Below are 27,431 nucleotides of genomic sequence, written 5' to 3' on the forward strand. Positions count from 1 at the left end.
TAAGTGATGGAGACCTCCACGAAGCTATAAATAACTTAGTTCGTTTTTATTCTAGAGATTTGGAAGAATTTTTTATTGAAATGTAACAATTCTAAAGCTACGTGAACTCATAGTCATTTGTATAAGATTCTAATGGAAGATCAATTAGCCGATATATTTCCTAACACAGAAATAGAGTGAAAGCTGCTGAAAGAGCTACACGCGACAAGAGCTACTCGAGATGTTAGGTATACTTTGCATTGAGTCACATTTATTGAACAAAATCGATATTGAAGATATAATTGATGAATTTGCCAAAAACATATGTAGAAACCGAAATGTTTAAAATGTAAATAGTAATTTTATTGATACTATTACATTGTGGCAATAAAATTTTTATAAAAGATATAAGCTTATATTTTTTAATCGAAAAAAAGGGAACGGACGTTAAAAAAGGGCCCCCAAAATGATGGTTGCTTAGGGCCTGTCTGAGATTAATCCGTTTCTGGACTACATAGAATCAATTTAAAAGCAATTTCTACTTTTCGGGTTGAGCAAACTGCTATGGTATTCTGCGTATAACATTTAGCTAAATTGTAATCGGTTGAAGCTCATTAACGTTCCAAGCGTTAAAGGGTTAAGAGAAATGCTAGAAGTAATACTTATAGCCGTTTTCAGCATCTTTATTTAGTCGTTTATCTAAAGGTTGGCGGCCGCCGTGGTGTGATTGTAGCGTGCTCCGCCATCCACACTGAGGATCCTGGGTTCACGCCCCGGGAAAGCAACATCGAAATTTTAGAAACAAGTTTTTTCAATTAGGAGAAAATTTGTCTAAGCGGGGTCGCCCCTCGGCTCACAGTGAAAACTCATCTGCCTTGCAGATGCCGTTCGCAGTCGCATAAAACAAGTAGGTCCTGTCCCCCCAATTTGTAGGAATAATTATAAGGAACACGACGCAAATTGGAAGAGAAGCTCCGCCTAAAATCTCGAGGTTATCGCGTCTTACATTTATTTTTATTTTTTAGAATACAAAGATGTTGCTTGCACGACCTTCAGTGTAAAGCAGCGGAGCGTAACAAAATTCTAGTGGAGAATTTTCACCACACAACAAACTTTAACACAAATTTTAAAATAATTTAAGCACACAAAATACACTGATTAGAATTTTAGGCCTGGTTTTGCAGTGCGAGTTTAAACCGTTTGATACAGATAAGTACACAGAATCGGTAAACATCGTTCTAGGACGCGCCCCCACGAATCACGTTATCAATATAGACTATTCAGCCCTGCAGAAGAAGAAAGCTGACTACCAAGGGAAACACGAGTCACCCTGGCCCAACTTCGTTCGGTATACTCTAACAGTTTTGACTCTTACTTGTCCAGAATCAACCCTGACAAACGTAATGAAAGTTCTGCATGCGATGTGTCCCCACATGACTCTAACGACCATTTCAATTGTAATGTGGACCTTACGCCTCTAACAGCAATATTCCTATGGTCCAACCCTATTGAAACTGCTAGTTTCTTTAGGCTTCCGCTAGAGGACTTGGATGAGGATGAGTTGTCTCATCTATTGAATGGGGCGAAACACTGTTAACACAACAACGACGGTCTGGATAGCTGGCGTGACTTGTTACACAACAGCCAAAATCGCGCCTAAGCGGTTTACTATGAAAATGGTGAATAGTGCTTGTATGAATTTCACAAAAACTGAACAACTTAGGTTAATAGCCGGCGAAGCAAAACACTTCTTACAAATTTTAATTCAAAAAATCATGAATAAACTTAATATTAATTACTTTCCATGAGAAGAAAAGATAAAATATTTATAATATTGATAATGTGTTGCATACTTTAAGGCGCACAAACTTATGCGACAGCTAACTGAAATGCAGCGTGCGGAAATTTTCCACAAAAGTGTAAATTAAGCTAATCAACGCACTCAAAGCGTGTAAAAATATTGCAAAGCAATCACAAAACCAATAGAAAGAAATCAAAGAAAGGAAGTCAAAACAAAAAAGAAACCGAAAAACATAATAGAAATGACTAACACAATCTCGCCGAATAAGCTCTTTTATCATATATGTGTGTAGCAACTAAAGCTCAGCTGCCAGATATCCGATATGCTGGTGAGTGCTTTTGTTGAGGAGCAACCGAACTGTTTTAGCGCAAAGTTTGTAACGGTTTATTTGTTTTGCTAGCAAATACTTTTTAGGACATCAAGAGGGTGTGGTTCAAAGTCGAAGCTTCAGCGGCCTTACAAAGAGGAAACTAACACAAACAACAAAAAACGTCACTAGGGAGCATGGAAAGCCAAATGGCGAGAGTAAAAAACGAGCAGCAGCAGCAGGCAAGAACATAAGAAAATCTCTAATAACGATACGTGTGAATTGAATATGTATGTATGTATGTACGTATGTATGCTTGTTGGTCGAGTGACACAAATTCATCTCGTTATAAAAGATAAACCACACCAAGTATGTGGGGCATGCCACGTTTATTATGCCTAAACAATAAAGATCATGATGGAATTGTTCCCAAAAATACATATATCAAAGTAAATAGAAGATGCAAAAAAGAAAACTGAAACTTGCAGATATTGTAATTCTTGGTGTTAGACTTTTCTAGTGCATTTTTTTTTTTTCTTTAAACATCTGGTTGCGTAGATAAGAGTATTTCATTCATTCATACATATGTGCTTCATGTGTTTGCGTTCATATGTTACTTATGTACATATATGCTTATGAAAGGATGTGTGTATAAAGAAGATATAAATGCGTCATTAATGCTGCAACTATAATTGTAAAAAAAAACAATATTACGGTAGCTAAAAAAGCTTTACTCTGTACCGAATTTATGAATGAAAAAGCTTTAAGGAGTGGTTGATGGACAACCGTGCATCGAAAGGTATATATGGATCAGAGTTGCCAAATCGAACTATTCTAACCAAATTAGGTAGTTTATTTTGTTGTTGATAGGATGATATGGCGAATTAAACTTTTAAGAAAAGAAAGAGATTGACATCTACATAAAGCTAGTGAGTGCATACCCATAAGTTTACAACTAATTTTCAAAAAAAATTAAGAATTGCAAAATTAAAGAAAGTCATTTGCCAGAAATAGTCCGACACACGAATGTCTTAGAAACGGTTTGAGTCCGTCGATTCGCTTTCTGGCAGAAAGCTGAGATCACCACATCTTTATCCACCACCACGCCAGATGTAGGTTCATCGCGAAAAAACGTTTCAAACGCCAATTTTCCAAAAACTTTCTTTTTCAAATTATGTGCCCCTAAATGGCACTCTTACATAGCTCAAACACCAAACTTTCCAAAATGGTTTTTCGTTTAAAAAAAATATTAGTTTAAAAAAACTTAAAAAGATTAGCATGGCTTCATCGGGACACTTGAGGGCAGTGCTCTGCCACAAAGTCCCAGAAGAAATAAACAAAAACAAGTAAGGAAGGCTAAGTTCGGGTGTAACTGAACATTACATACTCAGCTGAGAGCTTTGGAGACAAAATCAGGGAAAATCACCATGTAGCAAAATGAACCTAGGGTAACCCTGGAATGTGTTTGTATGACATGGGTATCAAATGGAAGGTATTAAAGAGTATTTTAGAAGGGAGTGGGCCGTAGTTCTATAGGTGGACGCCTTTTCGAGGTATCGCCATAAAGGTGGACCAGGGGTGACTATAGAATATGTTTGTACGATATGGATATCAAATGAAAGGTGTTAATGAGTATTTTAAAAGGGAGTGGACATTAGTTCTATAGGTGGACGCCTTTTCGAAATATCGTCATAAAGGTGGGCCAGGGGTGACTATAATATGTTTGTACGATATGGGTATCAAATTGGAGGTATTAATGAAGGTTTTAAAAGGGAGTGGCCCTTAGTAGTATGTGTGAAGGCGTTTTCGAGATATCTCCATAAAGGTGGACCAGGGGTGACTTGAATGTGTTTGTACGATATTGGTATCAAATGAAAGGTGCTGATGAGGGTTTTAAAAGGGAGTGGCCCCTAGTTGTATATGTTAAGGCATTTTCGAGATATCAACCAAAATGTGGGCCAAGGTAACCCAGAACATCATCTGTCGGGTACCGCTAATTTATTTATATATGTAATACCACGAACAGTATTCCTGCCAAGATTCCAAGGGCTTTTGATTTCACGCTGCAAAACTTTTTAATTTGCTTCTACTTAATATGGTAGGTGTCACAGCCATTCTACAAAGTTTTTTCTAAAGTTATATTCTGCGTCAATAAACCAATCAAATTACCTTGTTTCATCTCTTTTTCATATTTGGTATAGAATTATGGCATTTTTTCATTTTTCGTAATTTTCGATATCGAAAAAGTGGGCGTTGTCATAGTCGAATTTCGGCCATTTTTTATACCAATACAAAGTGAGATCAGATAAGTACGTGAATTGAGTTTGGTAAAGATATATCGATTTTTGCTCAAGTTCTCGTGTTAAGGGCCGAGCGGAAGGACAGACCGTCGAATGTGTATTAAAACTGGGCGTGGCTTCAACCGATTTCGCCTTTTTCACAGAAAACAGTTACCGGCATAGGATCTATGCCCTTACCAAATTTCACAAGGATTGGTAAATTTTTATTCGACTTATGGCATTAAAAGTATTCTAGACAAATAAAATGAAAAAGGGCGGAGCCACGCCCATTTTGAAATTTTCTTTTATTTTTGTATCTTGTTGCACCATATCATTACTGGAGTTGAATGTTGACATAATTTACTTATATACTGTAAAGATATTTAATTTTTTGTTAAAATTTGACTTTTAAAATTTTTTTTTTTAAAGTGGGCGTGTTCGTCATCCGATTTTACTAATTTTTATTTAGCACACATATAGTAATAGGAGTAACGTTCCTGCCAAATTTCATCATTATATCTTTAACGACTGCCAAATTACGGCTTGCAAAACTTTTGAATTACCTTCTTTTAAAAGTTGGCGGTGGCACGCCCATTGTCCAAAATGTTACAAATTTTCTATTCTGCGTCATAAGGTCAACCTACCTTTATCCGTCTTTGGTAATGACAATGCGAACAAAGTTAATATACTCTGTGAGCTCTGCTCAGCTGAGTATAAAAAGTGTTGCGCGTAATGCCACATATGACAAATTCAAAAGTTATTGCTAAATTCAATATAAAAAAAAAAATAAAAAATTCAATATAGAAAAAATAGAAAAAAATTAAGAGACACTTGGAACGAAAAAATGACAAGAAAAAAAAAAAACAAAATGAAACCTCCAAAATGAGCTCCAGAACAATTAACATGGAAAAACCTCTTAACTTGTTGATTTTCGAAGTGGAAAAACGTTGTAAGAGGCATCCAAGCATTGAACATAAATCATGTTTCCACTGAATAATTTTTAAAATGAGGGATAAATTCTTTGTTATGATGTTTTTGATTAAGCTTAAAAAGTTACACAGAAAACTGTATCTTTAATCATGTTAAGTTTTTTTCTCTTCAAATAAAGACAAGACATTAAAATTGATTGCATAGAGTACGTTAAAAGCTTGTCATAAGCTTTCAGATGTCGTATGTTGGGTAAGCCCCGTTCTTAGATCTCAATTTCCCAAGGAAGGCACACTCTCCGTTATATGCAATGTATGTCTTTATTGTAAAGTGTCCGCACATGACACTAATCATCTTTTCAGTTGCAGTATGAAACAAACGTCTCTAGCACCAAAGTATCAATGACACAACTCAAATTTAAACTGTCAGTTTTCTTGGACTTTCGACTGAGCAAACTTATGATATTTCAGGAGTGACCGCAACTTTTGGAAAGGGCGAAATACTGCTTTAAGAAGAAGAAAACTAATTTTTTAAACCTTTCAAATGACAAAACACTTAACTCAGTTCTTCACATATTAAATTTAAGCCTAAAAATACAAATATTATATATTTAAAACGACACTGAACTTTTAGAATTATTTCCTTCCCATAAGGCAGTATTTATTTTTATATCGAAAACCTGCCTTATCCTTTCAGGAAAAAATTAGCGGTCACTTTCAAATTACTTAAGAATTGCAATTTTTCAGACTAAAATTAAAAATACTATTATTAGTTTTTTATTTGCAAATTTTTAACTTTTCAAAGTTAGCGGTAAAGCTTAGAAAGGACATTTCTATTGCCCTGAATTAAGATTTCTAATAGAAAAGTATTGTAACTGAAAAAATTTTAAGTAATATTTCATTAGAGCAGTGCAGGGTGCACGAGTTTCGCTGTGAGCAGCTGCTATGTTCAGTTTAGTTTTAGAAGATTTTTTCTTAGGCAATTTTACAATTTTAAAATTAGTCTACTTCTGTAAAAAGTAAATTCAAAGGCAGCCAAAATGTGCAAGACACTTGAGCTTTTCGCGATACTATATCAAGATTTAGAACCGTGTTTTCATGTACGCTTACATTTTTATTTGTCCCATAAAGGCATTTTTTTCCAAAATTTCTGTTTATAGCGAAGCCAAATTTTAAGGCTCACATGAGGAAGCAACCCTTGATGAGCTAAAAATTGCTTCGAGAAAATTAAGCCGGGGTTTCTCTTTCAATTTGTGGTATTCTACTTTAAAGTTTTCTTATAAATAGGGATGGACTTTTGCTGAGAAGCTTTTCATAGCAGAAGCACACTTGGAGAGCTTACCCAACCACTGCTACACAGCCCTGGAAATGTGTAATTAAGTTGCGGGCATTGTAAAAGATTAAAAATCTGGGCACAAACAATATATATTAATGGACTTTTGGAATGGGTTTATTATTTAGTAAGGCTTTCTTTGGAAATTTTTGAATACTTGGTACTAAAAACATTTAATTGTAGGCAACCCTTGCATGTATGTTTGTGTAAAACGAGTTCTATAAGGGCCATCATTTATACTAGTGTTCCCGTTTATTTTAAGGCTTACAACAGCTTAAAAGCTAACACAATAAGAAAGCTTTTTTCAAACGAATGAGTTAAGTTAGTTAAATACATTTATGTCTAGCAAAGCTCTTTAAAGTTTTAGTTCAGAACCGCTCCAAATTTGCAGGGTGAGTGCAAAGGCGGGGTTTTTTTTATTTTATTTTATAAGTTGAATACTTACCATTATATATTAACAGCTGTTTAAGGATAAACAGCTTTAATGTCATTGAAAAACTTTTGTGTTGCTAAAGAAAATAGGTTATACCAGCAAATAGTTTCTTTTAGGGCTGTTTTCATCATCTTCGGTTAACACTAACTGGCTCTTTACTTGACAGATAACCGACAGATTTTTTGTCAACAGTAGATAGTGAAACGATGAAGGAGCTTAACAGTCTATGTTAGAATTGGAATGATAAAGCTGGAGACATTGGTGCTTTATCGGTAACCGTATCGGTAACCTTATAACAGCCGATTCGACCAATCTGATGAGAATCAATGCAATCGATTATTGGTGCCGCTAAGGTTGTAACCGTATCGTAGCCAACCAATTGGGTTTTGTTTTACCCTCGTAACAATAAACAGCTGATTACGTTAGGGATACGGATACAGCGATACGACATACGACACCAATGACTTCAGCTTAAGCCTCGACTATATTTTAAGACCATTTCTTAAGCAGTTCACGAACTACAAGCGCATACAAATACAAACGGAAGAAAAATGTCATAGATTCAATTATTTGACTGGTAAAAAGGAGATTCATATTAAGAAAGATGCCCAGCTGGTGGACGTCCTCATTTAAACCAAGTCTGACATTAAATAGCTTTGTCGGTGAAGTTAATTCTAGAAGCCATTGTTGCTGTTGTTTTATTAACGATAAAGACACTCCCCGAAGGTTTAAGGGCGAATTAATGATGACTTATAACCATAAAACCATAACCACATAAAACAGCTGATCGAACCTACCTTATGAAAATCAATGTAATCGATTAATGGTGTCATACCATAACGCTAACGCCATAACCATACCATAGCCAACCAATTGGTTTTTGGTGAATTTAATAACTTTTTGTAGGTTTTATTCATTGTTTTGGATACGTTATGACTAAGAGATTTATTTTTTTGGAATATGCTTGTAATTTTTTACATTCTATTCATTTTTATGAAATTTTCACAATTTTTAGGTTAAGACAACGTTAATCGATAACATTGGAGATGGTTATGGATATGGGTATGGTTTTGACTATGGCGTTAGGGTTAAGGAAGTTTAATTAACCCTTTAAGGGTGTTATAGATGTTGATGGTCCTTTACCGGATATAGACCGGGTAACAAGCACCGTTGAGATACTAGCCCGACCGTATCTGCAATGACTAATATGACCACATTAAACCTTCTAGTTCCATGGGGAAGTTGGGGTCGCCAGAGCCTCGATACATTCATATTTGTAACCGGATTCCCCTCGCATAAGTGAGGTTGACAATAGGGTTTCGGAAGCTCTGTTGATATAGAGCTGTGTATTGCGCTTATTAACCCCTTGAATCCCTCTATCAGCCGCATTAAGCCGAAATGGTACACTGAAAGAAAAAGGCTGGTAAAATCAACCGAAATAAGGGTCAGTTCAAACGAAATATCTGTCAATTATTATCCATCGCAACAAGATGTTGAATCAATTGCGCACAAATCGTTGATTCGTAATTGACAGTTTTAGTAGTCAAATAAACAAAAAAAGTTGTTTGATTATACTTTACCCATATATTTGGTCAATTAACAATTAATACTAGGAATACCAATCATAACTGTTAATATGAAAGGGTTTTCTGTTCTTTTGAAATTACCACTGCAAACTGTTAAATTAGCAGAGTGTAGTGTTGAAAAGACACTACCAGTGAAATCTATTGAAATAACAGATATTTCTGTGTTTTCTGGATTAAAAGCGTAAACTTTTACATCAACAGAGTTTTCTGTTCATACCTATGACACTAAAACCTGTGGAAAAAATAAAAGCCGGATAAATATATATTTAAACTTACGCAGTTTTTTTTATTTGTATAAATTACACATAAGTACATTTCATTTCGAATGATTTTATTGCTATATTTAGTAATATTAATTAAAATAATTATTATTATTAAGAATTCATGAGCTTAACATCGGCTTATAATAATTGAATATTCACTCTTAATAATAAGTATAAATTGAACACACCATTAGAACAAACAAACATAAAATAATAATAACTTAAATCTGAATTCAAATAAACAAAACTTGTTCCAAATTACCATCGACAGCTTTGTATGAAAGTATGTTACAATATATATACGTAAATTTATTAATACATAAATACGCATGATTGCTACATATATATTTGCTACATACATATTGACACACGCGTTAGTACATGCTCTAGCGAACCACATTGGCGTCGGTTTCAAGAACTTTATTTCAACTTTTTCTTCAAAAATTTTAACCATATTGTTATATATAATTATAGTTATATTTGTGTACGCACATTTGATATAAAATGTTTCCATTTTCTTTAAATTTAATACAAAAATCGGACAAATAAGTACATATGTATGTCCTTACTTCAATTGGGCGTACATCAAATATGCTGGCACACATTAAGCATTATACACTTTTATTAAACGCACTTTCGCCGAATTTGGTTTTTTTTATAATTTATTTAATTTAAAGGTTTTAACTTCGCCGCGCGTTACTTCACTTTTCAAATAGAAATGAAAATAGTAGTCACGAAACTTATACTCAATTTTTTCAGTTGAAGGTCATTCTCAATTTCTTCTCTGCATGTAGAGTTGCCATACTTGATTGTTTCGAACAAAATTGTAGTATAAATGTTTGACATAACATTTTATAGAGAACTTGTAAGTTATAGAAAAGTAAAGAATCAAATAACCACTGGAGTGGTTTTACATGTAATTCGGCAAGTTTAATTCGCGTAACACTTTATTTTGAAACGATTCCAAAACAACTCAAACTTTTATGCTGTCGGAAAGATCAACAAAAAAAAGAAAGGATGTTTTTTATTATCTTATTACATTTGTTCGCGTGAGTGAAAATTCGTAAAAACATTAACAAAATGTTACTAACTTTGGAAAAATCCTGTTCGTTCAAACAAAATTTTGCAACAAGAGGGCACAATTTTACATTTTGCTTCGAGGAGAAGTGGCAAAATTGCACCCGATAAATAGGTGTCCCGATATCGCATAATTTTTTGCAGTGTTATGCACAGTAAATTCAAAAAAAGTATTTTTCGTTTTGTATTGATAACTGAAAAACAAGTTTTTTGTTGTTTTCCCAATTTGTGTGTTTTTTGGTTTGATTTAGTGGTTTTCTTATTTTAGTGTTTTTTTTTTTAAAAAGTGGCACCATCATCATAAGTACAAAGTAGAGAGAGCGCAGTGAGCGTAAAAATCTCTTTGAAATTTGCTCATGCATTGACTGCTGTTCGTTGTTGAAATGACCAGTGAAATCAGTTATGTTAACAGAAAAATCAGTCAGATTGATTAGGAATCTGTCAATTTTACAGAATTTTGTTAACTTAATAGCAACAATTTCTCTTCTGTTTAAATTACTAAACTAATTTGTCCGCTTGACAAAGAACTCGGTGGAATTAACCATAATTCGATCAATTTGACAAAATCTCCGTTAATTCAAGAACAACAGAACCGATTTGTTGATTTTACTAGCGCCATTTCTTTCAGTGTACAATCTAAAACAATTTCAGCCCAGGTGTTAGACAGAATCATTATTGATACTTTGGACTGCACTGTGTTCATTGAAAAATTAAAGTCCTCGCTCGACCATCAAAAATCCCGCTGTATTAGTCGCTTTTCATGCCTAGGTTGATATACTGTTCGGTCTCATGGACGGTGCCGAGAGAATTTTAGAAACAAGTTTTTTCAACTAGAAGAAAATTTTTATAAGCGGGGTCACCCCTTCAGCAGTGTTTGACAAGCACTCCGAGTGTATTTCTGCCATGAAAAACTTTTCAGTGAAAACTTATCTGCCTTGTAAATTCCGTTGAGTCGACATTAAACAAGTAGGTCCCGTCCCCCCAATTTGTAGGAAAAACTAAAACGAGGACGAGGCAAATCGGAAGAGAAGCTCGCCTTAAATCCCTTCTAAGGTTATTGTGCCTTACGTTTATATTATTTTTTGGAGCTTTTCCAAGATATGAACATATAAGAGCCCAAGGGATATGCTGAGGATTTATGAAGACGATCAATACCCGTAAGATGGGATATGCAGGTGGAGGAAGATATGATTTCCCTTTGTGATTTCAGTTATCACGAAGCAGGGATGAAAATCATAACTTACTGTGCAACAAAATCCATATGTGCCTAAGTTCCAAATAATAATGATGATGAAGATGATTATTTTGTCATAATTTAAATTATCGTTATTAGTCTTACTTGTAAGCTTTCCTTCTTTAAGCTTTGGAGATATTAGGTCTAGTCAAGTTTTGTTTACCTGGAAGAGAAGAGAAAATAAAAAAGAAAGTTAAACAAGTAAAGGTGTCTAAGTTCGGGTGTAACCGAACATTATATACTCAGCGTCAGCTTCAGTTGTACATTTCATTTCAGATAAATTACTTTTCTACATAACACGTGGCACCGCCCGTTAAAAAAAATGTCTCCCCATTTCCTCTTACAATAAAACTTGATAAGTGAAATATCATTGATTCAAAACTATTTTTTGCTAAGTTATAGCTTATTGTTCTAGTCTACGACTCTTTTAAACTTGTTTTATATCTAAGTTGCCGTGGTCTTTAAGTGATCACGTCCATTTTTACTAAAAATATTTTCTGCTATAAGGAAGGTATGTGTACACAATTTCATTACGATATGTTAATTTTTCTTCGAGTTATGGCTCCCGAAACGTAGAAAATTGCTTAGTCATAAAAGGAGCGGTGCCACACCCATTTTCAAAAATTTTAGTGTTTTCCAATTTAATGTTATAATTCAATTTAGGAAGTAAAATTCTATTGTTACAAACCTTTTTTCGCTAAGATATAGCTTATTATTTTCGTCTACGACTCTTTTAAAAATCTTTTATATAAAAGTGGGCGTGGTCTTTAACCGATATCGTCCATTTTTTTCTATAAATATTTCCTGCTATAGGGAAAATTCGTGTACCAAATTTTATTACGATCCGTTAATTTTTCTTCGAGTTATGGCTCCCGAAACATAGAAAATTTCTTAGTCATAAAAGGGGCGGTGCCACGCCCATTTTTTTAAATTTGAAGTTGAGATGAGTAAATTGTATCTTTGGTGAATTTTGTAGAAGTGGTGAGTTTTTCTTGTGACTTCCGTTTACTGAATACCGAAATCATCTTAAGTCACAAAACTTGAAGCAAATAGAAAATCTCAAATTTAGAGACTGAATTACAGAATTTAGCCATTAGTAATAAAGCAATTTGGAAACCATTTGTAAATTTTATGGCGATTTTTTTTTCTGGACAAAATGTTACCCTCCTCCTGAACTCTTAGATTCTAACTTTGAACTAGCTCACTTGCCGCTCTGCAAAAAGACTGAAGTTGTGAGTAATGGTACCCCTGTTGTAGTTGTGGTTGTTGCGATAAGCACACTTCCGGCCGTGGGGAGTGTTATCGATGTTGATGATTCTTTGCCGGATGCATATCCGGTACGATCCGGTAACAAGCACCATTAAGGTGCCAGCCCGACCATTTCGGGTACTATTTAGTATGACCACATGAAACCATCAAGGCCATTCCACCCTCCCACCCCCTAGATCCATAATGAACTTGTGGTCGCCAGAGCCTCGGCTGTGAAAGTAACAGGATTCGCCAGGGATAGGAGAGGTTGACAATTGGGTTAGAGAAGTCAATTTGGTATTTTAGTCGCCTCTTACGACATGCATACATGCCACTGGTATATTCTAAGACCCCTAACCCGCTGGGTTGTAATTAATGGCACCCCTCTTTTTATGCAGTGGACAATGTTTACTTAGACGAACACACACTTGAGAAGAATAAACAGGACGACATTGTTTTAAGAAAAGTAAAAGCAATTAGTTTTGAACGGTTCAGACCCACTACTAGCAATGTTTTCTTCCAAAGTTCATTTGCGCTTACGTCCGGTTTACATCCCTGCTATGTACGTTTTGTTATTAATGTAAGCATATTTGTTGTGATCCTTGTCAACATAGTTTTTGTATTTAAGTTGATTACCTGTAAATGTGTTCAGCATTAAATCATCACATTAATTTGATTTCCCACTTTTACACGTGCTACCCCGAGATGCTTTATTGTAGATACAGTGTGAATTCTCTAAAGGAACAAATTGACAGCAGATAGCGGTCGTTACAACTTAATATGAGCTGACTCACCGTACTTCTTTGAGGAACATTCTCCCCCTCAATAAAAAAGATCTCCCTTTTTGTCCTCTTCATCGTCGACAACATTGCCGCTAAGTGTGAATTGATTCTTGTTAGGGTCTGCTGCTACGGTCTACGGTTACGGTCCACTTGGGAGCGTGTTCGCGCGAGCACACCTAGTGATGGGGCGAAAGTTGCGATAAAAAGTGTCGGAAAACAAGAAAAACCCAGACCGGCGATCACTAGCGAAAAGCCATGAGTTTCCGGCCGCAAGTAAAACGAAGAAGACGTGGAAAAATTTAGAAAAAGAAAAGCAAAAAGATAGCACATTTTTCCGGCCGGGAAAAAGCAAGAGTTGGCTTTTCTTTTGCGCAGTTAATCGGAAAATTTTATAAACCAAAGAGGCAAAGGCGTCAAGCACAGCTCCTGCTTCATTAACACTATTGCTTACATCAACTGCACATCCCCGTCTATATTCAACTCATCGCAAAACACCCTCGCCGTGCACATATTCAAGAGAGTATTGTGAAGAACCACAAGAACGCAACGAGGAATTGTAGGCCGATTCCTTCACCCAACTACCAAAATAACAAACGGGAAAATGCCCAGAAACTAGGAAAGAGTCGATAGCGCAAAGTACCGACTAGTTCATTCCGACAAACCTCGTTTTTACTCGTCTATTTTGGGTGGTAATAAACCTTACAACGGTTGTGTTGTGTGGACACAAGCTCAACGTAAAGAATATCCAGTTGAAGTAGTAGGTCGGCGTTTCACAGTCACACCTAGTGAGGAAAGTTCTAGTGATTCCGATTCGGATTCGGACGGCACTAAACAAATTGTTGATGAGAAACCCTTGGTATCCGAAGATAAATTCCTTTCTCTACGTTTACGACGTACACCACCACCTTTGGATAAGCGTCCAACACCACCTCCGCCTCCAGGGCCAGCAGTACACTGCAGCGTAATACAACGAACGCCAAAGTTAGCACCAAGTCATCCAGATCCTAAAGGTCAACACGAAGTTTTATTGCCACCAGGTTCACTTGATCACCTCGTCCCAGAGCGCAACAACCACCAACAGTACCAACACAGCGCGTCCAAGACCGCGCGCCATAACCAACAACAGCAACAACAACATCACCAGTAACCACGCTGGCAGAGGCCCACGGTACGTACTCTGGCGGCCATGTAAGTACCAGCCATGTATTAACTTCAAAATAATTACCCTACAAAAAAATTTGGTCATAAAACTTACCCACGCCCATGCAAATGTGACTAGGAATATAACCTATGACTGTATAATAGCTAGTCAAATGACGTGGAATGACGAGAGCGTTTTTGCAGGGTAGTTAAAGAAACTTCTAAGTGGTACTTAGAGGGTTTTATACAGTCCGGTTGAACCATTTAACAAGGGCCGATTTTTCCCGTCAAATTTTATTATTGAATACTTGAAATTGTTAGCTTTACAGCAAAGGGCATACATCCTTTTTTTAAATCATTTTAATAATATATTTTGTCGCTTTAAAATGTTTGAAGTTAGCTCTATAAATTTTATTGATAATAAGCCGTCCTTATCACGTGAAACGTTTTAACGATCCATTTTTGGAGCTCAGCCGTGGGTTGTTAGAAAAAAATTTATGCACGAATTGGCTAGAAGATTTAAACTTTCGTTTCTTATATCTTTCAAATGCAATGTATATATATATCTATACATATGACTCACTATTGCTAGCAATATCGTTCGAACAACCAGAAGCAAATAATATACATGCATATAATACATAGCGCTATACAAATTTAATCTTTATTGCTTTTATAACAAGTTTTCTTGGTACATATTACATGTTAGTGTCACTATACTATGCGTTATACCAAATTGATATTTTGTTAAACTCAAAAATAGGTTCTACTACAACAACATAATAATTTTGTAAGAGAGCCCCAATTATCGGAATTTGTATCCCTACTTTATAGCCCTAATATATGTTTTGTGAAGGGAAAACAGAAAAGGGGTACTTGACCAAATTCTTACGTTGTATGTAGTATATTTACTATACATAAGTACATTTAATTACATATTTTTCTCACACATAGCGCTTATAACGATTATAAAAAAAAGGGGGAGACGTAAATAATTGTATAATTTAAAATATTACGAGCAAAGGTAAGAGAAAAGAAAAGAACCCCCAACAGAACAAGCTTAGTCAGACTTAAGTATTCATATTAGATTTCGTTCCGATTTCGGCCCAATAAAGTGTGATCTGTTGGATCATTTTTTTTCTCTCACTTATGCACTACACACACTTACTTACATCTTCATAATGTAATTAGCTATTCGTATTTCAACAATGCTGTAGCCCCGGTTAAGAAACCTGCATTATCTTATTTTTTTTTTTTTTTGTTGCTTACATACGTTAATAGAAACGAATTATAAATAAATAAGTATTTAAAATGGGAATGCTGGCGTCGCCATTTATTTAGAAGGCACGTAGGGTCTACAGGTAAGGGGCCACCGAAATTTAGGTGCGTAGGTGGCCATGGTTCTCGAGGGTGGGCTAAGCAACGGGCGTCGCAACAACACCCGCGGCGCCCCTATGTATATTCGGCCCATTTCTGTTTCTTCTTTTTTTTTCATTTTCATAATTTTTTTTTTTTTGTATTTTAATTTTCAACAGTTAGTAAACAGTCGTTTCCGGTTCGATTTTTTTTGCGTTATAATGTAGTTTTTTTTTTTTTTTTGAATTTTTAAACTTTGCTTAACGGTCTGTCCGTGGCATACGGTTCGACCGGATGTCGTTTTTTTTAGAATTTCCAGCGTTTTGAGTTGCCTCTGCGCTTTTTGACAGCTGTTAGCTTTGATAGGCATGATAGGAACTTTTTTCTGTTTATGGCGTAGGAACAGTAAGGTTGGCAAGGACCCGCCCCAGCTGACAATGACTAGCCACTGTGCACCACCACATCATGCCGACCGCCTTCCTTACTGCTTCCACCGATAATGCGATTCCATAACATCCTTAAGAATACAATGCAAATAATATTTTTCCCCATAGTACCGTCCAGCTAAGTGCGACTTTATCTTTAGAGTAAATCAACTATTAGGGGCTACCCATAAATGTCTTCACACTGATTTGGTTGCTTTTTGACCCCAGATCACCTTACCCCGCTTGAGCGCGCCGCGCAATTTATGCATCGTGCCTTGCCGCATTGCTTCGATTTATCGCTAACAATATCGTAACTTTTTGCCTCGCTTTAAATCCCACAAACTTGGTGTAGCAGCATAAAAGTGGGGTCATACATTGAACTCAAACGTCAAGCAAGGCCAAACAACAAAGTGTTTTAGACTTTATGACGCTGCCCACGCGTTAAAGCAAGGAAATGCGGCAGAAGCGATTATGTTTTTCCCAAACGACGAGAAAAAATGATCAAATAAAGAACATGTAACTGTTTCGTCACACGTTGACTAAGGCAATATTTTTTCACAGTGCCATCATTTTACACAGCACAGTACCGCTGAGCGTGCTTTCCATTGTGAATAAGTCACCTATTGACAACATAAGTGTCAAACCGACGTAAAGGGCTTCGGCGACTAACAACGAGATTGATGGAATTTCGTGTGTGTTAGTGCAGTCGGGTGGCTTCGTAACACGTATTTGTTGTCGGCTACACGTTTATGAAAATCAAAAATTTTTGATTTTTTCATTTGGCGCTTGATTATTTGATCGTCGAGGGTGTGATTGACAAAACAGCAATGTTGTATTTAGTTTGTGTTGACATTCAAAATGAAAAAATGCGCGAAAGAACAGAAATTCATATTAAAATTTATAGAATGTTATCAATATATTACGTTTTGCCTATAAGCCTTTCATCCACAATTTCTTTTTATCACTCCTTTTGTTTTTATTTAATAAAACTGATGTAGTTGCAAGTAAAAAAACAATCATCATGCCATGACGGCATATTCACATCCGAACGCTATGCTTTCTCAATGCAAATGTTGATTGATGGATTTTTATTTGATACAACCACCCGGCACGCACACATACAAAAAATCAGTTAATCTCGTTGTTAGTCGCCGGAGCCCTTAAAAGTCAAATTTGTTTGGGCCTTAAACGCGCCATATTTATGTTATGCTGGACTTACATAAAATCATGGTTCAATTATATGGTTGGCTCATCTCATCAGCTGACTTTATTTATTTCATTGCATGGCCGAAGGGATTGTCAAAAGGAGATGGCAAACTCAAAATGAAACCAACACATTGGCAACATTTTCTTACACATACAAACACCAATTCACAGATTTTGACAATTTGAACAGACATATTTTGTTCCTTTACAGATGAGCCAACCATATAATTGAACCATGCATAAAATGCTTTGCTGCCATGCTCCTTTGACGCTTTGACTGCGCCTTAAGGGCCCATTACTGATACTTAGCATAGACTTGACTTGACTTGGCGTAAACTTGGCAACTTAGCCACGATTATACTCCACTTAGCGCATACAATCTGGCATCATAATCAATAAATGTCAATTTGTATGACAAAATGTCAAAATGAAATGGAAACAAACAAATGGCATCTCAAATTGTAATCGTCGCTTAGAACTTACATAGAAAATCAAAATTTAACAGACTTCTAATTCAAGTTAAGTGTTGCTAAGTTTTGAGTAATCTGTAACATGCAATGTTCATTTAAGAGAACTGCAAGTGACAGTTCCAAAATCAAGTCAAGTCTATGCTAAGGTTGAGGGTGTCCAACAAGTTAATATATACGTTGTTGTTAGCAGATATTTTGTTTATTATTACTGTTTATTATTTGTATACATCTTTGTTTTCTGTTTATGATTTTCTGCGTTCTGCACCGAAAATTTTAAATTAGTCGACAAAGTGCATTCACAAGTGTAAGTGTTAGATTATGTTTGTGCATTTGTGGTTTTTATACATAGAAAAATTTATTTTTTACAGCCCTGAAGATGATTTCTATTTGAAATCGAAATATCGACAAAATAAATAAATACAACATATATAGTATAATTAATTGATTTTTTATTATTTTCTTTTATTTTTGTATTTTGTTGCAACATATCATTACTGGAGTTGAATGTTGACATAATTTACTTATATGCTGTAAAGATATTAACTTTTCTTTTTAAATTTGAATTAAAAATTTTTTTTTTTTAAAGTGGGCGTGGTCGTTCTCCTATTTTGCCAATTTTTATTAAGCAGACATATAGTAATGGGGGTAACGTTCCTGCCAAATTTCATCGTGATATCTTTAACGACTGCCAAATTACAGCTTGCAAAACTTCTAAATTACCTTCTTTTAAAAGTGGGCGGTGCCACGCCCATTGTCCAAAATTTTACTAGTTTTCTATTCTGCGTCATAAGTCCAACTCACCTACCAAGTTTCATCGCTTAATCCGTATTTGGTAATGAATTATCGCACTTTTTCGATTTTTCGAAATTTTCGATATCGAAAAAGTGGGCGTGGTTATTGTCCGATATCGTTCATTTTAAATAACGATCTGAGATGAGTGCCCAGGAACCTACATACCAAATTTCATCAAGATACCTCAAAATTTACTCAAGTTATCGTGTTAACGGACAGACGGACGGACGCACATGGCTCAATCGAATTTTTTTTCGATACTGATGATTTTGATATATGGAAGTCTATATCTATCTCGATTCCTTTATACCTGTACAACCAACCGTTATCCAATCAAAGTTAATATACTCTGTGAGTTCTGCTCAACTGAGTATAAAAAGTACCAGGGAAATATCTGCGTTTTACATGTAAAAAATTTAAAATTTTACATTAAACTCATCTGTCCGAGCGAAACACTGGGCACAGATACACATAGTATGATTTGGTGCATTGTTTCGTCTGATAGATGATAGCGCCACCTCTAGAGTGTAATCTCCAATTGGAAGCACAATATAAAAGATAAACGTAATAATTTGAGAGATAATAAGCTAGTTCCTAGGGATTGAACATATATAGCCTAATGGTTAAGGCAACTGCAGTTTCACCGTGTGATTCGCGGTTCAAATCTCGGTGAAACCTTTGATAACATTACGAAATTGTCTGACGATGAATTCGTGGCGGTTTTCGAAATCGTTCTTTCTTTCTTTTCAGTTTCTCTTAGAAAAACATAATAATTGAATATTTAATTATTATAAGCCGGTGTTAAGCTCATTAATTCTTAATAATAAGATTAGTGCATATGTGAACATGGTCTAAATGTTAATCAAATGAAGCCTCAAACCATTTTTTCGAATTGGGCATCAATCGGATGGTATGAGCAAGTGTTTTAATAAAATGTTTTTACAAGTGCAATCTACTGATTTCCAAGCAATTTTGTATACCCTTGGATTAGGTCGCCTAATATGGGGCTTTGGGGTTTCCATATTCCTTAAAATCATAACTTTTGGCCGAGTTTCTTCTAATATAAAATTGCTAAAAGGTTTGTTTTTCATGTTAAGAGTAATAAGAAAGATATTAGAAAAACTAAAATGGTAATATTCCAAACTATAAACAAGACTTACGCGTGTGATTGAGCTAACAAAATGACCAAATTTGTCGTTGAACAGCGATTTGCCTTTTTCAAATATCATTTTTGAAGCGAGACTTTTTGCAAATTTCATTATATAAATCAGAGTCGTTAAACTATAGGGAATGAGCAATGCCGGGCAGCAATAGAAATTGTCAAACTGGCGGTAGATACACCACATCAGCCACATGAAGGTTAGCAAAAACGCGTTGTTTTCGTTAAAACTTAAAGAATTTATTGGAAACGTTAAAAAATAATTCAATTGTGAGTATTATATCAAAATAAAAATTCTCTGGCGTTGGAATTTTCTTCAATTCCCATGCCACATTTATAGCCTCATTCTGTTTGACGATATCGTCTCCAAAAAGATCATCGTTCGTGTGTTCGTATTATGAATTGCAATACTATAGACAAACCGATAACAGCTGACTGTTAGAGCCTCCTGCGATTTACAACCAGATTGACCATCTTGCCTCGCGACTATCAAATAAAAAGCCATCAATCAACATTTGCATTGAGAAACCATAGCGTTCGCACGTGAATATGCCGTCATCGGATGATGACTTTTTTTTACTTGCAACTACAACAGTTTTATTAAATAATAAAAAAATTTATAAAAATTTTATTAAATAATAATAAAAGCTTTTCATTTCATAAAGCTGCTAAACATTGATAATTATCAATAAATTTTAATATGAATTGCTGTTCTTCCGCGCACTTGTTCATTTTGAATGTCGACACAAACTAAATACAACACTGCTGTTTTGTCAATCACACCCCGCGACTATCAAATAAGCAAGCGTAAAATGAAAAAATCAAACATTTTTGATTTTCATCAACGTGTAGCCGACAACAAATACGTGTGTCACGAAGCCACCCGACGGCACTAATACACACAAAATTCAGTCAATCTGGTTGTAAATCGCAGGAGGCTCTTACGTAACGAAAGTGCTCGATTGGTATTCTGTATCACAAAAAGGTTCTACCAATACGAAAACAAAGTTTCAAAAACAAACAACAGATATTCACCTATTGTTTTGGTTGAAAATGAGCGGCACAAACAAAAAAGTGATTATTATTAATTAATTAGTTATTATTGTTTAAAAAACTTGTATTTTATATTACAATATTCAAAAAGTATTTGTATTTCGCCAAAGATATTTTGAAATATTTCTTTGTTAACGTGAAAATTTTGAACAAATCTACAAATAAAATTATTTTGTAAACAATGTCAAAACAGGCTCAATTCGTTATTTTACTCAGCGTCCGGTAAGTGAAGAACGTTCAAACGGTCCCACAATATTCGCCTTTGGATTTTTAATTCTTCTTCTTGGGACACTAATAGAGCAATAGCTTGATACATATTTATTATATTTATATCGCTATATTTATTTCACTAACAATTTTATTTTTATTTTACTTATTTTGTAAACTTTTGGACGTGCGCAAAAACAAAACATATGTGCACAAAGTAGCAAGTTTGACACTTGATATCGTGTAGTTGACGAACGACGTAAAGCTACACGATAAACGGCAACGTAAGATTCAGAATACGATGAGCACACGATATCGTCCAAGCAGGTATTGTGAGTAACCCTTCAAAAAACTCGAGTACTCTATAAATAATGTAAGGAATACTCCTTTGGGAGTATAGGACTGCTGCAATCTAATCTGTATTCATACAAAAAATGTGCTCCAATTATATATAGTATTATACTATGTTCAAACAGAAAAATAAATTGAGGCTATTTCGATTTAACTTGAGTGGTGTTCATACAACTCTATTTAGCTTACACAATAGTAATTTGATAGCTGGTTGGCTCATCTCTATAGTAAGAACATATCTTTGTTGAGACTGTCAAAATGTGCGTGTTGGTATTAGGTGCATGGAATGAAATGAAAACATAAAACTTTGAAATGTATGTGTGTTGTAAGAAAATGTGTTCAATGTTTTGGCTTCATTTTGATTTTGCCATCTTCTTTTGACAGTCCCTACTCCAGTGAAATGAAAGACATAAAATCAGCTGATGAGATGAGCCAACCATATAGTTCAGCCATGCGAAACTGACTTTTAATATACTCAATAAACACACTTTACAATGTTGCATTTGCAGTTTGAAGCAATTTATTACGCAATTTTTTTTAAATTGGCAATTTATTATTACAATTTATTATATGACAAATTGCGTAATAAATTGCCCAAATAGTATAAATTGCCAATTTGGTGTGTGTTTGAACCTAGTATAACATTGCGATGCCCTAGGAGAGGAGTAGGTGATCCCACTCTCGCTTTGTTTGTGAGTATTCCATAGAGTACATACGTGAGAGTACTTTCCAAAGTACTTTCACTGTTGTACTCCATGGAGCACCCACAGAGGATCATATGCCAAAGTAATAAAGAGGAATTGTGTAGGAAAGAATTATCGAAGTGAATTTAATTTAAAATGAAAGTAAATGAAGAGGGGCAATACAACTGTTATATATTATACTACGAATATTCTTATGTTATTTAGCATTTGCGTGAATAAAGAAACTACCCTGCAAAAATTGTTGGATTACGCGTTCCATTTTCTTCATGTTGGAGTAGTCTAACAATACTCCTTTGCAATGCGTTTGCGGACCACCATCAGCCGATCATTGCTCGTTTTTTAACGACACGCATACGCATACGTGAATAAAGAAACTAATATAATATGTATACATAAAACCAGTGCGCTGTTGCATTTTATCAGAGATGCCAAAGTAAAATTTTATTATTAGTTACTTGCATGCAATATTTTACTTTTGGCAACTCTGTTCGATCGTCATCGTGTCGTGATCACTGTCGTTAAAAAACGAGCAATGGTCGGCTGATGGTGGTCCGCAAACGCATTGCAAAGGAGTATTGTTAGAGTACTCCAACATGAAGAAAATGGAACACGTAATCCAACAATTTTTGCAGGGAACCTATCCGCGATTTGATGGTTTACTGTTTCTCACTAGTCATTCTGTTGGTGGTTCTCTTTACATTAACGTCTCTGATATAACCGTACCTTTCATTGTGAATGAAACTAAGTGTGATATCTTATCTGTCAACTGCCTGACAGCATGTTCAATATGGCTACTTTTTAGCGTTTTGACAGGGTATTCAATTTGGCGGCGCATATCTTCAGGGTGTGATAGAAAGAAATACAGAATGGGACAGCGATATTTAATTACAAATCAGGTGATCCAATCACTTTGGAATTTTGACGTCTATGCAGAATATATCACACTTAGTTTCATTCACAATGGTACCTTTAAAACTAAACAAATGTATCAAAATTAGTACGGTGCCACAGTCAAAAGTGGGGAATTAAATTTTATTTAGTTTCAACTTTTGGAAACAAAGGCCTTAAAAAATTATGTTAAAATGCAGAGACTAAGTTCGATATTACTACTTATTTTGTCCGAGAATACGCTCCTCTACTTTTAAGAAGAGAACATTTCTCTTAATGGTTTTTGTGATTTTTTATAACCCAACCCCTTGCACAACCAAACTGTTCGTATGACCGTGCTTATTTTTAATTACACTTTACACTGCAAAACAGTTTAATAAATATAATAGACTCTTCTGCGTGCGTATATGTATTCAGCCTGTTTGGTCCACCACCAGTTACGCGATATTCCACCATGTTCTCCGACATTTTCTTTTTCGTTTCCGACTTCATGTCAGCCGACACCTAAAATGACAAAAAAAAATTTTTATGCTGAAAAGACATCTATGGTTCCTTAGTTTACCTTCATCCACTTCTTTATCTCTCTTACGGGTGGTCCTAAGTAAGCTGCTATATCTTCCCACCTTTTTTTAGATTGGACTTTTGTGCAAATTCCTTTTGCTATCACCGGATTTTCCTCCATTAATGAAATCAGTCTTTCCAGCTGTTGTTTTGTACTCAACACTTTCGACCTAAACAAAATTGATAAAAAATAGTATAAAGTTACTATTAGGTACCAAAAAAATAGAAAAAAATACAAAAAACTTACATTTTAAACAATTTTCATTCAATTCGTTCGGCGTCGTCAACAAAACCTTGTTCGATTGAAGTTTAGATACGCAGCGAAAATTTTGACATAGATTTGATCTCATAATACCAATTTCAAATTCGATTTTCGATGTTCGATAGCCAGCGAAGATCGAAAAATGCTCATAATAGGGACCTTATTTCATCATAAAGGACTGAACGTCTCGATAAAGCGTTCATCGATTATTAGCTTATAAAAAATTTATTTCGCATGCACCCTGTGTGTCATTCACGAGTGTGTCAAAGTCAATGTTTGACACATCGTTTGACAATGGCTTGAACTTTGCGCCTCTTTATATCTTTTAAATATTTGCAATTTTTGTTATATATTTGGCCTTGTTAATTAAAAATGGATAAAGACATTGTGCAATATTTGTTACGCGGTAATGTTGCTGTGAACGCTGGGCCAAATGCAAAAGGTAGTTACTAGATGGAAATGTGTATCCGTATGAGTGTAAATGAGCTAAAATTTTTATTTTTTGTAGAACTGTTTCTTGATCGAATGGAAAAAGACTATAACAATGGAGATCTAAAAAGTTCTATATTTTATCAAGTACGCTCTCTTTATCAAGCTGCACAAGAACGCTACTTCCACACCGAGTCGGTGAGCTCCAAAAATGAACCGTCGGAAAATAAACCTACTCTGGCCGAGATCTTTCGCATGGAAATGAGTGTTAAGGAAAAAGAAAACTTGAACAGGTTATTTTAACATAGAATCAAAAATACTTATAAAGCTTTACGTTTTTTCACGTTTTCAGTAATCCTTTAATACAGTATGCACTTGAAAAATTAAGCAAAGCAAGCGCAGAAGGTATGCCTCAAGAGGAATCTTGCAATTTTCTAAAAAACGTACTAGATCCTGAAGAGGGTGTGAGAAAAATTGTTAAAATTTGTCAGCAGATGCCGAAAGGTTGCTCGCAGTACCTAGTTGATTTTCTGAACATAAAATAACATAACCTTTTGTTTATAAATATTTAGAATGGACAATTCTGCAATTATGTAAAGGTCCACGCACAGAGACGACCTATTCAGTTTTTCCGCAAATACATGAACTTGATGCAAGCATATATTTAACCCTGCTAAAGCATCCTCGTAGCGAAGATTATCCCATACCAATATGTTTGCGTTTTAGTGGTCCGGAACAAAAGGAACTTTTCAAAAAATATGCTCACATAGCCAATCAATTCAAACAGTGCATCAATGTGGATCCAAAAGAATACAATACCAAAGAAGCAAAAAAATTGTATTGGAATATGCTATGTGAATTGGACCAACATATAGCGGTAAATTGCACCAGATTAAATCAGTTTAATTTCATTGTTTGTATAAGTAAATTTTTATTGCAGCAAGCATTGAAGGAACTTAAAAACTTCTTTTTTCCATGGAGTTTTTTGTTTACTGGTCAACCTTATCCAAGCACTCCCGCTGATGTTGCTGCATTCGCTAGTGTCGATGACTTTTGCAATGGCTGCCGTTGGGAGTCACAAGAACGTGTATTGCTATCACTAACTGCAATCCACGTGGATTCGTTGTCTGAATTAGAAATTCATGCAATTTGCGCATTGCTTACCACTAGTGGACGGGAACAGAGTATAGCTGCGAAATTATTACTAAAACTACAAAGCGCTTGTAAGCCATTTCCACTAAGTGAATACATTTATATTTTCTTTTTCATTCTTTAAATCATACGCAGTCGCAGTTGCAGAAGCCAATATGGACAATGATACTCAGAATGGTACCAAACCCACATCAACTAATCACTATCCTTGCATTTTAATTGTGGATGAAGTATATCCTCTTCTACTTGCATGAAAAATCTAAGTAATTTAGTACTGCTAATGTATTGCTTTCAGAGTCTTGATCATTTCTTTTGGGAGGAATTAAATGTCAAACAAGAGTTTTGCCGTGTCAACTCATTGCAATGTCTGTGGCACTTATATAGACTGTATGGCGAGCGTATACATAAGGGATATTTGTCTGTGAATATCAAAGAGGGTGGTTGCCTTGTTAATCCCGGTACGTTGCGCACTTAACTAAATATTAATTGCGGTATTAATTTTAACCACTGTTGTTTATTTACTTCCTCTTGATTACTTAATTTTTTTGTTAAATGCTATTACAGATAACAATTTACCAAAAACGGAAAAGCGCATGCGTTGCTTTTTCGATCATTGGCTGCCACATTGGTTGAGGAAGGTAGCTGAAAAGCCAACACAGGATGAACTGCTTAACGACTTCTTTAAGCGCAGTTGTTATGTGTAAGAGAACTTGCAGCGAAAACATAATTGTTGCTTATTTTAAGTGTATTTTAAATTGAAATGGGAAACATAAGTTTTCTTGTATAAGTATGTTTCTCAAAAGGGTTAAACTGCAGTATACTTTGTATTCAATTAATCTTCATAGTTTATTCCTAGTAAATAATATTGACTAAATTTCACAAATTCCTTAAACGAAAGAAATAAGCATTTAGTGAACACTAAATTTCAATCAAACTCATTGCACACTTCGATTTAATTTAAGTTATGCTGGCCATGGCTCTGGTTTGCAATACATTAATGGCAAACATATTGCGCGTCAACAAATGAATTGTGTGGTTTTTCTTTTTGGATGCGACTCGTCACGTTTACATTCAAATGGCCTGTACAGCGAATTAATCGGCTCTCATTTATACTATCATGCTGCCAAATGGTAAGTGCACTGCGGAAGAAAATTTTGAGGGCTCTGCTAGCTTTTAATTGAAAAAGTTTTACACTCTTACATTTTGCCAGTGGGTTGGTGGAGCCAAGACTCAATTCTTTGCTTGTTATATATGTATATATATATGTATATTTCTAAAAATAAAATTTATTTGCATTGTTTTTCACAGTCCGACACTGGTGGGCACACTGATGCCTGGTTTGGATGCAAATATGGATGGTGTAGCTACTGAAATACTTAGCCGTTGGATAGCACCCCATTCACGGGATGTGATACCCTGGCAATATATTGACCGTCAACGTTGGATGAAGGAGGGTGTCATTAAACGTAGGTATTTTGGTGGATCTTAAATAAATATGTACATGCTAACCATATTTTTATAGCACTGAAATCGACCCATTCCGGTAAAGACGTACATGCTACCGACGAGCGTCCTAAACAAACGGGCAGTTTGTGTGCAGTTTTAGCGCATATACACCAACGGCATTCTGAATCGAAGTACTACAATACTGTGCCGTATGTTTGCCGTGGTCTGCCTGTTTGGAATTGTGATGTTGAACCTTTACAAAATTAGTAAATTGAGTTTTTTAAGTAATGTGTATTAAGCAATTCTGGTATAATTATGTAACTAAGTCAAATATATATTTTTCACGCTTATGTTAAACTACAAGTTATATGAAAGCATTTTATACATTTTAAATATATGTAGCTAGATTTTTAAATACAATTTTAAAAATTTGTGAGATTCATCCAATGAGATAAGTAAGTCCTGCACCTAAATTGTAACATTTAGCGTTGTGATCAATAAAACCTATAAGTTCAACGGTCGAATTTAATTCCAGCAAAAAGTTCAATCAAATTACATGTTCCTATCGTGTAGTAACAATGC

At 35.2% G+C, this 27,431-nt stretch overlaps 1 protein-coding gene and 1 long non-coding RNA gene across 3 annotated transcripts; one reads left to right on the forward strand and one right to left on the reverse strand.

Moving 5' to 3' along the window:
• Positions 1 to 23,141: 23,141 nt before the first annotated feature.
• Positions 23,142 to 24,198, reverse strand: LOC137233926 (uncharacterized). Its single transcript, XR_010947606.1, has 3 exons — positions 23,808 to 24,198; positions 23,562 to 23,730; positions 23,142 to 23,503 (listed from the first exon to the last, which is right to left on the reverse strand). It is a non-coding gene; the product is annotated as an uncharacterized lncRNA (long non-coding RNA).
• Sse (separase) lies at positions 24,102 to 27,329 on the forward strand. Of its 2 annotated transcripts, none has more exons than XM_067757466.1 (11): positions 24,102 to 24,264; positions 24,331 to 24,544; positions 24,604 to 24,755; positions 24,824 to 25,128; positions 25,192 to 25,474; positions 25,539 to 25,633; positions 25,699 to 25,861; positions 25,968 to 26,103; positions 26,366 to 26,533; positions 26,712 to 26,869; positions 26,926 to 27,329. In XM_067757466.1, the coding sequence occupies exons 1-11, from the start codon at positions 24,195 to 24,197 to the stop codon at positions 27,114 to 27,116; spliced, it is 1,935 nt and encodes a 644-aa protein (XP_067613567.1). In that variant the 5' UTR covers positions 24,102 to 24,194; the 3' UTR covers positions 27,117 to 27,329. The 2 variants fall into 2 exon arrangements, with proteins under 2 accessions (XP_067613567.1, XP_067613568.1); XM_067757467.1 differs by having other exon boundaries at positions 26,712 to 26,873; positions 26,926 to 27,089.
• Positions 27,330 to 27,431: the final 102 nt, after the last annotated feature.

This window comes from Eurosta solidaginis, chromosome 5 (assembly GCF_040869045.1).
Source record: "Eurosta solidaginis isolate ZX-2024a chromosome 5, ASM4086904v1, whole genome shotgun sequence".
NCBI lineage: Eukaryota > Metazoa > Arthropoda > Insecta > Diptera > Tephritidae > Eurosta > Eurosta solidaginis.